This window comes from Protobothrops mucrosquamatus, unplaced genomic scaffold, assembly GCF_001527695.2.
Source record: "Protobothrops mucrosquamatus isolate PMUCROS unplaced genomic scaffold, P.Mucros_1.0 scaffold548, whole genome shotgun sequence".
In the NCBI taxonomy this organism is placed as follows: Eukaryota; Metazoa; Chordata; class Lepidosauria; order Squamata; family Viperidae; genus Protobothrops; species Protobothrops mucrosquamatus.
The window spans coordinates 524,670-540,682 of record NW_015386852.1 but is presented as its reverse complement, the minus strand read 5'-3'; the positions used below and the strand labels follow the sequence as shown (position 1 = coordinate 540,682).

At 39.3% G+C, this 16,013-nt stretch overlaps 1 protein-coding gene across 1 annotated transcript in view; it reads left to right on the top strand.

Annotated features, from left to right (window-relative positions):
* The window catches only part of ADAMTS12 (ADAM metallopeptidase with thrombospondin type 1 motif 12), a 155,067-nt gene that overhangs the window by 80,611 nt on the left and 58,443 nt on the right, over positions 1-16,013 (top strand). Inside the window, exons 10-12 of the mRNA XM_015817020.1 lie at positions 6,483-6,632; positions 8,112-8,255; positions 10,539-10,683. Coding sequence (XP_015672506.1) covers positions 6,483-6,632; positions 8,112-8,255; positions 10,539-10,683 — 439 coding nt within the window. The remainder of the gene's footprint in view (positions 1-6,482; positions 6,633-8,111; positions 8,256-10,538; positions 10,684-16,013) is intronic.

The window sequence follows — 16,013 nt, the reverse complement described above, 5'->3', positions numbered from 1 at the left end:
GGCCTTGTCTAGGATTGTCACATTTTCCCAATGAAAACTATGGTTAAATCTGTCTATATGTTGTGAAATTAAAGAATTTTTGTCATGCCTTTTGACTGCCAGTTGGTGTTCATGGATGCATTCTGCTGGTGTTCTGCCTGTTTGTCCTACATAGTGATTGTTGCAGTTCTTACATTGTATGTTGTAGATGGCTCCTGTTTTTTCTTCTGGGGTTGCTAGGTCTTTCAGTTTGCTTAGGACAGTGGTTCTCAACCTTTTTAATGCCGCGACCCCAACCGGTCGTAAGTCGAGGACTAAACCAGTCGTAAGTCGAGGACTAAACTGGTCGTAAGTCGATGACTACCCAACCAGTCGTAAATCGAGGACTTTCCCTGCCTGGGAGTGCCGCACATGCGTGGTTCCGCCCCCTGCGCCGGCCGAGGCGTAGCTGGCAAGCGGCAGAGACAGAGCAGGCTGACCACCAGCTGGCCCAGCCCAAGGGAGGTAAGGCACCCACCAGAAAAGGGGAAAAAATGGCGGACAAAAAAATGGCGGACAAAAAAAATGGCGGACAGCCTTGCTTGGCGACCCCCGTGAAATGGTCGATCGACCCCAAATGGGGTCCCGACCCACAGGTTGAGAACCACTGGCTTAGGATGTTCTGAAGGGCTTTTGTTGGCTTGTGTGGTATGCTGATTCCATGTGGTTGTAGCAGTTTATTTACGGTTTCTGAGATATTCTTGATGTATGTCAGTGTAATTTTTTTTAGGGTTTGTGTTGGGTTGTATTCGGTTGAGTGGTCAAGGACTTTTTGATGAAGTTGTGTGGGTATCCATTTTGTTGGAATGTGTTGTGTAGATGCTCCATTTCCTTTTTCTGCTGTTCTGGGTTAGAATAGAATAGAGCTGGAAGGCACTTTGGAGGTCTTCTAGTCCAGCCCCCTGCTCAAGCAGGAGAACCTATACCGTCTCAGACAGGTGAATGTCTAGTCTCTTCTTAAAAATCTCCAGTGATGAAGCACCCACAATTTCTGAGAGTAAGCTGTTCCACTGGTTGATTGTCCTCACTGTCTGGAAGTTTCTCCTTAATTCCAGGTTGCTGCAGTGTGTTTGGGATCATTTAAATAAAGTCCTTACATAGCTTCTCTTGTGGGAGGTGGGGTTATTGCTTTGGTAGTGGAGCACCTGGTTAGTATGGGTGGTTTTTCTGTAGACTTGCGTTCCTAGTTTGCCATTGTGGTCTCTGTTGATCAGGATGTCCAGGAAGGATAGTGAGTTGTTTTCTTCTTCTCTAGTAAACTGGATACCTTTAAAAATGTTGTTGATGGTTCTGTGGGTGTTCTCTAATTGGTCCTTCTTTATTATGGTGAAGGTGTCATCTACATATTTGATCCATGTTTTCGGTTGTATTTGTGGAAGTGCTATGGCTTCTAGATGTTGCATGACAACTTCCGCTATAAGTTCTGAAAGTCGTGATCCCATAGGTGTCCCTTTAATTGGGCGTGGCTTATATTTGGCCATCAAATCAGTTGTTAAATAAGCCACGCCCAATTTTACAACCTATTTGCCACAATTATTAAGCAAATCACTGCAGTTGCTAAGTGAATCACACAGTCATTAAGTGAATCCTGCTTCCACATGGACTTTGTCAGAAGCCAGTTGCGAAGGTCACAAATGGCAATCATATGATCCTGGGATGCTGCAATCTTCTTAAATACATGGCAGTTGTCAAGCATCTGGATTTTTATCATGTCTGTGGGGATGCTGCAAGAGTCAAAGTGTGAGGACTAGTTATAAGTCACTTTTTCCAGTGCCATTGTAACTTGCTAAACAATGGTTGTAAGATGAGTTATACTTTATTAGAGTTTGGGGAAACTGGTTCCTTTTAATTTTTGAGAAGAAACAGAAATAGAAAAGGCTGGATTTCTCAGTAGGATTAGTTGAAAACAGCTTTATGGATTATCTAACTTTTTGCCTCATATACTTTCATGTATTTTAGAAATACATTTGTACCTTATTTGAGTCAAGAACTATGCAAAATTGGATAGTTGAGTTCCACATATCAGAGGAGAAATTTCCCAATTCCTTTGCTTCCAAATAAACAAATAATCAAATGAAGTTTATCGGAAGCAGACAGCCTGCTTTTTCTGTTAAGCTTCATTTGATCATCAGAATTACAGCCCGTAGTATCCTTCAGTATGACTATTGTGGCTGGAACTATTGTAGTTCTATAACATCTGGAGGGGTATATCCTTATTCCCTTCCTACTTTTAATTATGAGTGAGTATGGCTTAATTACAAAGATCTGTACATCAAAAAGTTGTGTCTTTGAATGTCATCTCTTTTTTAAAACTTATGAGGCACTCTTTGCTGTGCCGTTCTCTTGAGATTCTCCCTCTTTATGCATACATTTGCAGCAGAGGGACTAAAGCACACTGTTCTCTTTTACGGTAATTAGAAAGATTGCAATACGATACTGTACATGTCTCATGTGTTATACTATATCGGTGAGAAAGAAACAGTGCCTGCTATTTGTTGTGTCCTGAGCCTGCAAGAGCTGAAAGCAGGTTCAGAAATGTTGCAAATGGTCCCGGGCAATCCAAAAGCTGCCCGGGACCAGACAGAGTGGCGCCAGCCTTGTGCGCATGCGCAAGGCGCGAAAATGGTCCGCTCCTATTGGTTAACACTGTCTGGGTCCAAGGCCCTATAAAAGGCCTGCGTGCCTTTTGCTGTTTGCTTGGTTGTAGGAGAGTGTAATAAAGAGCTTGTTGTTTTCACCATGTGTCTTCATCAATTGCTAACGAACCGAAAACACAACACTATTGATATACCATACCCAGAACCTATGTGGCTTTTTTTTTCATGGTTCTTTTCTTCTAATTCTGTCTTGATCCTCCTTCCCATAACTTTCCAGTATCATTCACTCTTATCCTCTCTTAAATCAAAGAGTAGGAAGGGGATATTTAGGCTACTCAATCCCACCTTCAGCTCAATTCAGGAATCTAAATTAAACCATCTCCAACAGCTTCTGCTTGAATCCATTCAGTAACTGAGAACTCATCATCTCTCCAGCTCATTAGTTCACTGTCAAGCAATTCTTACCTTTAAGTTTTTTCCCCCTTTCTCTCAGTATTTGCTTATTTGAATCCATTATTCTCTAACTGTCATTACTCTGCTAAGCGCTAACGTACCAAAATGCTATCTGCCACACTGTCACATCATCACCAGCATGTAGAGGACAATCCCTGTTATACCTGCTTGTCTTTAATCTCTTCTGGATTGGGTGGTGGTGATGACTGCTTATCAGCCCATTTGGATGACAAGTTTCCCCTCCAAGCTTTGGGTTGGGTGAGGTTAGAATGGAAGAGAATGTGGGGTTTGTGTGAGGGGAAACGTGGCTGTGGTTTTTCTATTTTTGAGTATATAGGTTTCATTTTTTTTGTTTTTATTACATATGTGTCACTTTATTTTTGGTTGTAAGCCACACAGAGGTTGGTTTAAGATGCGGGAGGGGCTGTGCAAATGTAATCCATCCACCCAACCCACCTACCCATCCCTCCATCTCTTTGGCAGTTCCCCATACATCCATTCACCTAGAAAGGGGGGGAGGAAACACCAAGTTCTCAATCCCCATGCATAGATCTGTATACCCGTGTTTCCCTGAAAGTAAGACCTATCCCGAAAATAAGCCCTAGCTTGATTTTGGGGGGTGGGTCTAATATAAGCCCTACCCCAAAAATAAGCCCTAGTTTTGGGGTGAGGCACACACCTAAAAATCAAGCTAGGGTGGGGGTGAGGGGTGGAGCTGCCCCTGAGCCGTGCACCCACTTATCTGGCAACCAGGCCTCTCCTTGCTGGCCCACTTCTTCTGCGGCATCCTCAGGCCTGCATTTCGCAGTCAGAGGCTTTCCAGAAGGCCACTGCAGCTGAGAACCAAGCTATGGTTTCAATCCATAGCTCAGTACTCGGCTGTAGTGGCCTTCCGGAAAGGCCTTTGACGGTGAAATGAAGGCTGAGCTTCATTCTCAGCTGCAGAATGAAGCTACTCCTTTGGTCCCAGAAGATGTGGGCCGGCTGGATGGGGCTGTTGGTGCTGGGGGTGAGTGGAAAAGACACTCCCCCCCCAAATAAGATCTGGTGCCTCTTTTGAAGACAAAATAAAAAAATAAGACCAGGTCTTATTTTCAGGGGAACACAGTATAAACTTGGATTAATAATAATAATAATAATAATAATAATAATAATAATAATAATAATAATAATAATAATAATAATAATAATAATAATAATAATAATAATAATAGTAAAGTTGGAAGGGACCTTGGAGGTCATCTAGTCCAACCCCCTGCTCAGGCAGGAAACCCTATACCATTTCGGACAAATGGCTGTCCAGTCTCTTCTTAAAAGCCTCCAGTGTTGGACCATTCACCGCTTCTGGAGGCAGGTTGTTCCACTGGTTAATTGTTCTAACTGTCAGGAAGTTTCTCCTTAGTTCTAGGTTGCTTCTCTCCTTGATTAGTTTCCACCCGTTGCTTCTTGTCCTGCCTTGAGGCGCCTTGGAAAATAGCTTGACTCCCTCTTCTTTGTGGCAACCCCTGAGATATTGGAATACTGCTATCATTTTCCCCCTCGTCCTTCTCTTCGTTAAACTAGACATACCCAATTCCAGCAACCGTTCCTTATATGCTTTAGCCTCCAGTCCTCTAATCATCTTTGTTGCTCTTCTCTGTACTCTAGAGTCTCAACACCTTTTTTACATCGCGGTGACCAAAACTGGATGCAGTATTCCAAGTGTGGCCTTACCAAGGCATTGTAAAGTGGTATTAACACTTCACGTGATGTTGATTCTATCCCTCTGTTAATGCAGCCTAGCACTGTGTTGGCCTTTTTGGCAGCTGCAGCACACTGCTGGCTCATATTTAGGTGATTGTCCACTAGGACTCCGAGATCCCTCTCACAGTTACTACTATTGAGGAAGGTACCCCCCATACTATACCTGTGCATTTGGTTTTTCTTGCCTAAATGTAGAACCTTGCTTTTTTCATCATCGAATTTCATTTTGTTAGATAGCGCCCAGTGTTCAAGTCTGTCCAGATCCTTCTGTATCTTAAGCCTGTCTTCTGGAGTGTTGGCTATTCCTGCCAGCTTGGTGTCGTCTGCAAATTTGACGTTTTGTATTGCTGCTGACAGATTTATTGTCTGACCTGATCAACAATAAAGAAACTAATCTACAATGGTCAGGGCTATAAAATCACTTCAGACTAAACCAGTTCCTAGGTAAGAGATTATGCAGGATTTGTGGTGAAGATTTACACTCATGTCTCTGGTAAAGCCTGACAATGCTTTAGCCAACCCCAATTATCCATAACTATTAACCATGCTAGATGGGATTTATGGGGATTGTTATCCAAAATTTCTGGATCATATTGCCTAACTTTGCATCAATTTATATTCAAATATTTTAACAAATCAGAGCCTAATCTACTACAGGAAATAAAATGAAGGGGAAATGTTTTTGGAAAACAACTCCCGTCCTCCAAAACTTTTTCCCAGATAGATAAATGCAGAAGCAAATATTTTTGGTTCTTAATTATCAGTGTTGTTTGGCTACAGTAATCGCTGGGCTGTCTTGCTTGTGACTTTTCTCACAACAGAGTGCTTGTTAACAATAATTGCACACTTTTGAATACTGCTGTAATGACCTGAAATCTGTGACTCACTTTGCATTTTGTAAACTGCATTTTCCATATGCTATAATGCCTCATTTCTAATTTGGGAAATTATAATTCAGCTTCTGAACACAGCTTATGGTAAGGAGTACATAGAATGAGAATAAAAATATTATTAGACCATGGAAAATACTGACGGGAGGGAAAAAAGCTGTAACAGATGCAGAAGGACATTTGTTAAAAAGGTCATTTAGGGCAACTAGTCAAGGAGAAAACCAACCTAGAACTAAGGAGAAATTTCCTGACAATTAGAACAATTAATCAGTGGAACGACTTGCCTCCAGAAGTTGTGGGTGTTCCAACACTGGAAGTTTTTAGGAAGAGATTGGACAATGATTTGTCTGAAATGGTATAAAGTTTCCTGCTTGAGCAGGGGTTGGACTAGAAGACCTCCAAGGTCCCTTCCAACTCTGTTATTCTGTTATTCATATTAAACAAACAAGCACATCTATGAGGTTATTATTAACAAATTTTTGATTTCATAGCTCCCTCTCCTTGTTTCTATTATTTCGGGGACAGATAAAAAGATTGTGGATACAAAAGGGAAGAAATGCAAAGCCAGGAACTCTGGAGGTTGAACCTCTAGATCTCTGCTGAAATATGAATCTTGGCAGATCCCCAAAAGAGATGTTTGCATCAACCGCATTATGTATACTTTCCTAGAATTAAGAGCAATTAAAAACAGTGGCCCTTTGTTCTGAATGTGGGATTACCTTGAATACATAGGGTTTTGTTTTGTTTTTTTTAATATCAAGCTTTTTTGCTATGGTCATAGAAAAGACATCTGTGCTGCTATGAATCAACCCTGTGAAACCTTAGGCTTGTCCCATCTCTCGGGCATGTGCCAACCACATCGAAGCTGCAACATCAATGAAGACTCTGGCCTACCTTTGGCCTTCACAATTGCCCATGAACTTGGACACAGGTATGAATAAGTTGGAAGTCTTATGGAGGTGGGGCTCACTTAGATTTTTTTTTAGATTGTTCAGGCAGAAATTGCATAAGACTAAAGATAGAAAAAGCAAAGGAAAAGATAATTAGTAAAAAAAATAATGTTATGCATTCTCCACTTCTCTTCCATTTCTCCAATCGCTAACCCACTACCTATATATTTCCCCTTTGAACTTTAACCATATTGGAAGTCTTGATAAACAGCGGTGTTAGGGGGATTCTTGCTGCTCTCCTTGTGTGGTTGTTTTCTTGCAGATGTTTCATTACCAAACTAGAGAAACATCAGCTAGAAAGGGAGTAGAGTTTGCTCTCTGTTTATATATAAGTGGCTTGCCCTGTCAATGTGGGTGAGAGTGATCTTAATGGTTCATCTCTTGATTAGCTGCATCTGGCTGAAGCACACGGAAATGTTCTCTGGAAGGAAACAGTTCCATTTGGTCACAGTGTATACTTGGGAAAGAGAGTTAAGAATGTGCAAATGAGCAAAACTTAACTAGAGGCTAAATCATATGATGAACAGCTAAGGGAACTGGGTACAGTATGTTTAGCCTAATGAAGAGAAGGCTCAGGAGAGACATGACACCAGTCTTCTAATACTTGAAGGGTTGTCACAGGAAAGAAGGTGTCAATTTATTCTCCATAGCTCCTGAGGGCAGAACAAGAAGCAGTGGGTGGAAGCTTGTCAGAGGAGATTCAACCTGGAAATAAGGAGGAATTTCCTGACAGTAAGATGATTAATTGGTTGAACAGCTTGTCTCCAGAGTTGTGGTTGTTTCATTGCTGGAGATTTTCAAGAAAGATTGGACAGCCATTTGCCTGGGGTAGCATAACTCCTGCCTTGGGCAGGCAGTTGAACTAGAAGGTCCCTTCCAGCCCTATGATTCTCTATGAAGTAAACTTACCATTAATAGCATCATTTAGTATTATTGACAATTAAAGTGTAGGAATTGCAGCTTTTATTTCATACAGGACCACCAGGATTATGCTGACTGTATATGTTCCCTTCGTATCCTTATAAATAAAGGAGCTGTATCATAACCTAAAGGATCTTAGGAGGTTCTTTGAATCATTCTAATATTTGCACATTCTATTTTTTAATTTAGAAACTGTTTGCCATTGTGAATTGCCTTTAATCTGTTAATGCTAGCCAAAATGTATTAAAACCAACCTTTACTGTTTACATAATTATCTTCATCCGTTCTCTGAAATTCAAGTATTATTTTTTTTAAAAATGCAAACAGGATGCTAAAGAGGATACCCAAATGAATCGCAACACCCAATGACCTGCAACAGGTTATTCCTTCTTTAGATTATTTAAAATCAACTCAGAGAGTTGCCTGTGGCGAGATGGGCAGCAAATTAAATAAATAAACAAATAAGCTGCCCTATCCTCATAAGCTTTTGTGGCAGAACTTTGTTTTGAGATTTATTCCTTGGGTTTCTTTCCCTTCAGTTTTGGCATCCAGCATGATGGAAAAGAAAATGATTGCGAATCAGTGGGAAGACGGCCATACATTATGTCTCGGCAGCTACAGTATGATCCTACACCACTCACCTGGTCACGATGCAGCAAGGAATACATCACCCGTTTCTTAGAGTGAGTCAAGGTGACAATCTGAAAAATGGAACAAGATTGCTCTAAGCATCTTTCAGTTGTCTTGCTACTCATATATTGGGCTGTAGGCTTGCAGATGAATGAAGATGGATCCACGAGTATAACTTTAGGAGCCAGTAGAGATTTTTCTAGAGTTATACCGTAAATCTTGTGCTGAAATAACAGTACTGAAATAAGGGTTTATATTGTCTCAGTGATGGTTGGATAATATACTGTATTATCTTGAATATACTGTAAGTCACTACAGGTAATCCTGGTTTAGGAACCATAATTGAAACGAGCAATTCTGTTATTAACCAAAGAAGTTGCTAAATGAAACAGTGACTGTGCTTATGATCTTACTTCAGCTTTCCTTTGTTTTATAGACCTATGAAGGTTGTAAATGTGAGAATTGATCACATCACTTCTTCATCACTATTGTAAATATGAATAATCACTAAACTAGGCAATCAGTTGGTAATAGAGAACGAATTGTAATTGGGATGCTACCTTTGTTGATTAATCCTACCTGTCATATTTTGGGTAAAAACTAAGCCAGCTGTACACTGTGCTATAGAATAGGCCATTTCATTATAGGGTATTTCATGTGTTAAATTAATTTCCCCTGCAATATCCCATTTTAATTTCAAAATAGTCTCATTAGGTGAAGCCACCTAAACTATAAAGGCCATTCTTGCTTTTCTTAGCTGTATGAAATCCAAGATCGCATTTGTGCACTTCTAACTGTATAAATTCTCCTATCTTTCCAATGTAGTTCTCAAATTATCTGTCAAATGCCTTCCAGATTGTTGGATGGTGCACTAGAAGACATTCTGAGAATTCTTCTAGGGTTGCAGCAGGACTAGGATAACACATCACTGCAACTTCATTGATACAAACAGTTTAACTAAACAGTTAAGACAGTTTAACTCTGTTGGATTAGATCCTGTAACAATGAAGCTCTGTCTGTCTTGCTGATTGACTTCTTTCTAAACCAGGAATAAGTAGATAGTAATGAACCATAAATCTTATTTCATTGATATCGTGTCATCTCCTTTTTTCTTGTCCTCCTCCTCCTCCTCTTGCAGTTATCAAGGACTTCAGATGGCAGGCAGTGATATAACACCACAATTTTCAGGATTTCCCCCCCCCCCACCCTATTTAGATGATTTTTTCCCGCTCTCTAAATGTATTTAGCTTGTTGAAGTTTTATTTAAATTTAATATTTTACTTAGTTTTCCACCCCAAATAAGTGGACATTTGTGCTATTGTTACTTGACTGCTTATACGGCAAGGGTAGCAGTTGGCCAATCATGGTTAAACTCAAAAAAGCTAAGCAGGGTTAAACAGTCTTCATATATGGATAGGAGGTTACTGGGAAATCTGAGGGCTATAGGCTAGGCTGGGTAATTTAAAAAACATCCTAGAAAAAAGCAAAGGCAAAATATTTCCATCCTGTTACCAGGAAAACATGTGGATATGTCCATAGGTCACCATGAGTCAAACTTGATTCCTTACAGTCTGTTTTTAATTGGCATTGCATTTTGCTGATGTGAACCTGGGGCAATAGGGAGGCCATAAAGAGGGGTTGGAGTCTTTTATGGGTTTAGAGTTTTCATCTACTGCTTTAAGCAAAATATTCCCAGATCAACATTTCTTCGTATGCCTTGCCTCTTAAACCACCATCATCATAATCTGAGTCATCTCATTAGCTTTTTAGAAAATGAACTGATCAAAACAGGATGCTCTGATGAAGCTGTTGCCTAACCAGCACTGTAGCTTCACTTCCTACACATAGTTACGTATAAATATTTTTTGCAGTAAGGGCTAACAAGAGCCATCGTGGACATTCTGGCTTGTAAGGATTTCTCCATCATCGATTTCTCCATTTTATTATTTTTATTGTAAGTACAGAGCCCTCTTTTCCTTGCTGATGCCACTAGATTAATTACTCAATCAACTACTTCTTCAGTCTCCACTGCTGAGTGCAGGGATGGGGAACTATGGTCCTTTTATGACTTGTGGTCTTGTGGACATTAATTCTGGGAATTGAAATCTGCAAGTCATAACAAGGCCGTAGTTCCCCACTTCTAGTCTGGTAGGTGAGGGACTAGTAATGCAACACATTTAGAAGGAGCCAAATTAGTGATTGACATAGAAGATAAGGAGGGGTTGTTATTTCTGTCCTTCCTTGAAAGATGAAATGTTTCACTACAGTTGCCCCACAATAATATTTCCATTGCCTCTCATAATTTGTAAAGAATTAATCCCAGATGTCCATTGCAGCCACGGATGGGGTTTTTGCCTGGATGATGTTCCCAAGAAGAAAGATCTCAAGCCACCATTCATTGCACCTGGAGTCATTTATGATGTTCATCACCAGTGTCAGTTACAATATGGACCCAATGCAACATTCTGCGATCAAGTGGATGTAAGTTCCTGTATCCAATATTGATGGGGGGGTGTCATTTAAAACACAACAGGAATTATCATATTTTAGTCTTATTTATTTATCAAAACTCTATACCACCTCTCACCTGCATGACTCTGGTTTACAAATAAAGCCAAACAATCATATTAAAAAGTGTAGTTAAAACCAAAGTTAAATACAGAATCAAAACAAAATTACAAGTGGAGCAATTGAAAAGTTAAAAAGGCAGAGGGAGTGCTTTCAAAGCAACCACCCCAACCATGCTTAGTGGTAAACAATATGGTTCACAGCAGTGCTTTTTTTCTAAAAAAAAAAAAAAAAGGTGCCGAAACTCACACATGCCTTGCCTACCCTACAAGGTTCCATCCAAAAAAGGTGCCGGAACTCCGTTCTGGGCGTTCTATGAGAAAAAAAGCCCTGGTTCACAGTATCCTAAAGCTCCTTTATTTGCCTTTATACTGGACAATCGCTTAAATATGAGCCGGCAATGTGCTGCAGCTGCCAAAAAAGCCAACACAGTCCTAGGCTGCATTAACAGAGGGATAGAATCAAGATCAGGTGAAGTATTAATACCACTTTACAATGCCTTGGTAAGGCCACGCTTGGAATACTGCATCCAGTTCTGGTCACCACAATGTAAAAAAGATGTTGAGTCTCTAGAAAGAGTACAGAGAAGAGCAATAAAGATGATTAGGGGACTGGAGGCTAAAACATACAAAGAATGATTGCAGCAATTGGGTATGTTTAATAGTTTAATGAAAAGAAGGCCTAGGGAGTGACATGATAGCAGTGTTCCAATATCTCAGGGGTTGCCACAAAGAAGAGGAGTCAAACTATTCTCCAAAGCACCTGAGGGCAGGACAAAAAACAATGGATGGAAACTAATCAAGAAGAGAAGCAACCTAGAAGTAAGGAGAAATTTTCTGATAGAACCATTAATTGGTGGAACAATTTGCCTCCAGAAGTTGTGAATGCTCCAACACTGGAGGCTTTTAAGAAGAGATTGGACAACTATTTGTCTGAAATGGTTAGGGTTTCCTGCCTACACAGGGAGTTGGACTAGAAGACCTCCAAAGTCCCTTCCAACTCTGCTATTCTGTTATTCTGCCTTGAACACCAAACTTCATAGAAATGTTGCTTCAAAACAGTGGATTCCAAACTCTGAAGCAGAAATTTCCCATTACTTGTGAACTGTGGCAATTATATAGCCAATACAAATGCCAATTTAGAGGAAGCCAATGTTTTGAGTGAGATATGCCTACATATCTGCCATGGGAGACATGTGACCTAAAGGGGATGAATATCCGGAGGCCTCAGGGTTGCAGCTGGCCTTCCAAAGGTATTTTAAAAGAAGGTAGAAACAATAAAATATATGGTAAATATTCAGTTTAACTGTTTTTTATTCCTTTTAATTATATATTAGTTTAAAATACAGTAACACAGGTAGTTCTCAACTTACAACCACAACTGAACCCAAAATTTCTGTAGCTATCTATCTGTTAAGTGAATTTTGCCCCACTTTACGACCTTTCTTGCCACATTTGTTAAGTGAATCACTGCAGCTGTTAAATTAGTAACATGGTTATTAATATTAAATATTAATTAACATGTTATTAATTCATAACATGGTTATGAATCTGGCTTTCCCATTCACTTTGCTTATCAAAATGTTGCAAAAGGACACTGCAACTGTCATAAATCTGAACCAGTTGCTGAGCATCTGAATTTTGATCACGTGACCTTGGGTATTCACACTTGGCCCTAAGTGTAAAAAACAGTCATAAGTCACTTTTTCCAATAACTTTCAATGGTCAGTAAATGAAGTGTTATAAGTCAAGGACTGCTTGTATCTCTACCTTTTCACATGTTAGATTATATATCTCCAGATACAATTTGATTTATTTCAAATTTATTTATTTAACCATCATGTCAAATGATAATTTTGGAAAATATTTCAAAATCCTTCCCCGCCAATATTTTAAGATAATTAAAAAAAACTGGGAAAAGTCATATGGGAAAAAATGAAAAAGAGTACATTTGTTTTCTGCCTAAGATTTTTCTGTGCACTCAGCTCCAAATGTGATACTAAGCCTTGAGTTGATGGCCATGAACCCTGACTTGAACTGGTAGCCTAAAGTCATAGAGCGCATTCCCTTGATGTCACAGACTGCAGTATACAATTGGTTGTGACAATTCCATTTCTTTGTGCCTTTTAGCTATTGCCTCATTTGCTCACAAACTTCAGCTGTACGAAATAGCTCTGCAGGTAATAAAATAGCAATAAAATAAAATTACATTTTAAAGCTTCCATTAAACGTTATGACATTCCAAAACCCTACTATTAAATAATAAGAAATATATGCAAGCCTTATATACAGCTTTCATTAAATGTTATGACATTCTAAAATCCTACTGTTAAATAATAAGAAAAATATAGAAGCATTACGTACCAATGTCAAGGAAGACCAGATTTATAAATGATAGTTATAAATGTTAATATTGCTTTATCAAAAGGTTATTGTAACACAATCTTCCAAGTCTGAACGTTCTTATTTATTTATTTATTTAATTTAATTTATATGCCGCCCTTCTCCCTGCGGGACTCAGGGCGGCGCACAACATATTTAAAACCAAAGCATATATACAATCCCCCCCTATAAAACCGAATTCCTCCCTCCCTTTCTTTATCTTTATCTTTATCTTTATCTTATCTTTATCTTTATCTTTATCTTTATGAGAACCAGAGATGATCATATCTGAGACACTTATTCAAATGTAATTTTTGTCCCAGATTAGATTTCTTTTATCTAACCGTTGTCTTGGTTGCAGCTCTTTCTCTGGTTCCATAAAGTTATTCCTAATGTCCTTTACAACTGTAAACACATGCCCACATGCATATCTTCACACAAAGGGATGTGTGTGGCTCTTGAGTTGGTCCCCAAAGGCCTTCCATAAGAACCAAGGGGAGGAGAATGGTAGCCATTCTTATCTTAGAAGTAGATCTACCTCCAAGAATTCCCAGTGTTTGGGCTCTCTCCCACCACACTTCCTGGTGCTGGGGGCCATTAGTAAGTGCCATCTGGCCATCTGGAAAAGATGGTCTCTTAGATATCCAGGTCTTGAGCCATATAGGGCTTTGGAGTTAGAACCAGCCTACAACAAACTTGAATTGTAAACACACTAGTCTCCAGGGCATTTCCAACAGCAAACAGCAGTGATGTACAGTAGAACCAAGACTGCAGGTAACTGGGAGGGGGTCACTGAAGTTTCTGGCTAGTCTTCAAGAGCAGCTCTATTTGAAGTTAGTTACAATAACTTGAAGTTTCTCAGCCTCAGCAACATTAAAATGTGAAGACTTCAACTGCCAGAATTCACTGGGGAATGTTGTAGTGGCCTAACTGGGAAATGACAAGGGTGATTCACTTAGGAAAACTCATTTGCCATTCATGATCATCTGCTTCCTACAAGAGCTTTTCTGTGCTGTTCTGCAACAGTGGAAAAGCATTAGACACAATCTTAAAACCCAGTGGAAGAAATATTTATTAATGCTATTATTATGTGTGATTTATTCACACAATTCCAAAATCTGAGACTACTTTAGAATATACAGGGAATAGTTTTTTTTCTGAGAGATGCTTGATAAATCAGTGTAGCAGATTAGTGAAGGTAGAAAGCCATTCCCTCAAGGACTTGGCAAAGTATTAGAACAAAATAAACAACAAAATGACAACTGTGCAATGAACAAAGAATTCTTAATATTTGTGTGTACAATGGAAAACAAAACATTTTGATAATAGAAATTGCTGACATATGATCGGCAATTTTTATTATCAAAATCTTTTGTTTATATGTATATAATATACATATAACAGATATTAGAAAAGCAATTGATACCAATTGAAATAGGATAGTATCAATTCTTTGCTATTTTATCTTATTTCAGTAGAGATGAGGTCTATACATACTGGTTTATTATACCACAGTTAGCTGAGACCTATGTCAGCTCATAAGAACTGGACATTTAACAGTTTACCATTTTTTACCTTTCATAAAAATAACTATTTATTAATTTCTCCCCCAATTACTAGGCAGCTAGATCACACACTGCTATCTCTTTCCCTCACCAAATCCTTGGGAACAGCCTTAAGGCAAGCCATATTGTAATGGCCTTCACTTCTGGTTTCTTAAAATGCTATCACCATCTTGACCTGACCTATTATAGGTTTGGCAGCAATACAAATTTTTTCATTTTCTGGAGGACTGCCTGTCTCTTTTGATGCCATCTATGGTTTGCCCAGATTTTTGTGATCCAGAGTTGGGAGCACTTCTTTCTGGCCACCATCTACCAAAAAAGGACCAGTAGAAAGGAGGAATCTAGTGTCTTGATGACTATGGTGAAGAAAAGTTGAAAGTTTCATGCCTGCTGTTTCTGACTTGCCTACTCTTAGAGAGGACAAAACCTTCAAATTTGTCTTACAGGTCAGGGCCTGGAATTAGGAGCTGAGGGTGTAGGCAAGACAAGGATTCTGTTAGCTAAGGAAGGGAAACAAAACAAGAAAACAAAATTCCAGCTTAAATTTATTTCAGTTTCAATACTGCTGAGCCAGAAATAAACTGACACAGCTTCCCAACTTGTTGTTATTGTTAGAACAGATCATTCCAGATTCCTTTCAAACTGGTATAAAATCTTCAGGCAGAAATGCCCCCTATTTTCCATTCTGCTTATCCTAGATTCAGTGATTTAATGGGATGAGAAATATTTGCTTCCCCCCCCATCAGTTAATGATATGTAAATACCTTCATGGACCATTCTAGATCCCCAGGGTTCAATGGACTACATTTGCTGCTCAACAGGAAATGAGTATGGTATTTGGAACAAAATGCAATGTTTTCTCTCCTGGGAGTTTATTCTGTTATTCATTTAATAAATCTGCCAAACAACTAAGTTTAAGAAATAATTGTATTTGGTGCGACTCCTGAATGAATTGAGAAGCACAGACCTGGACAGACTTGAACACTGGGCGCTATCTAACAAAATGAAATTCAATGGTGAAAAAAGTAAGGTTCTACATTTAGGAAAGAAAAACCAAATGTACAGGTATAGTATAGGGGGTACCTTGCTCAATAGTAGTAACTGTGAGAGGGATCTCGGAGTCCTAGTGGACAATCATTTAAATATGAGCCAGCAGTGTGCTGCAGCTGCCAAAAAAGCCAACACAGTGCTGGGCTGCATTAACAGAGGAATAGAATTAAGATCACGTGAAGTATTAATACCACTTTACAATGCCTTGCTGAGGCCACACTTGGAATACTGCATCCAGTTTTTGTCA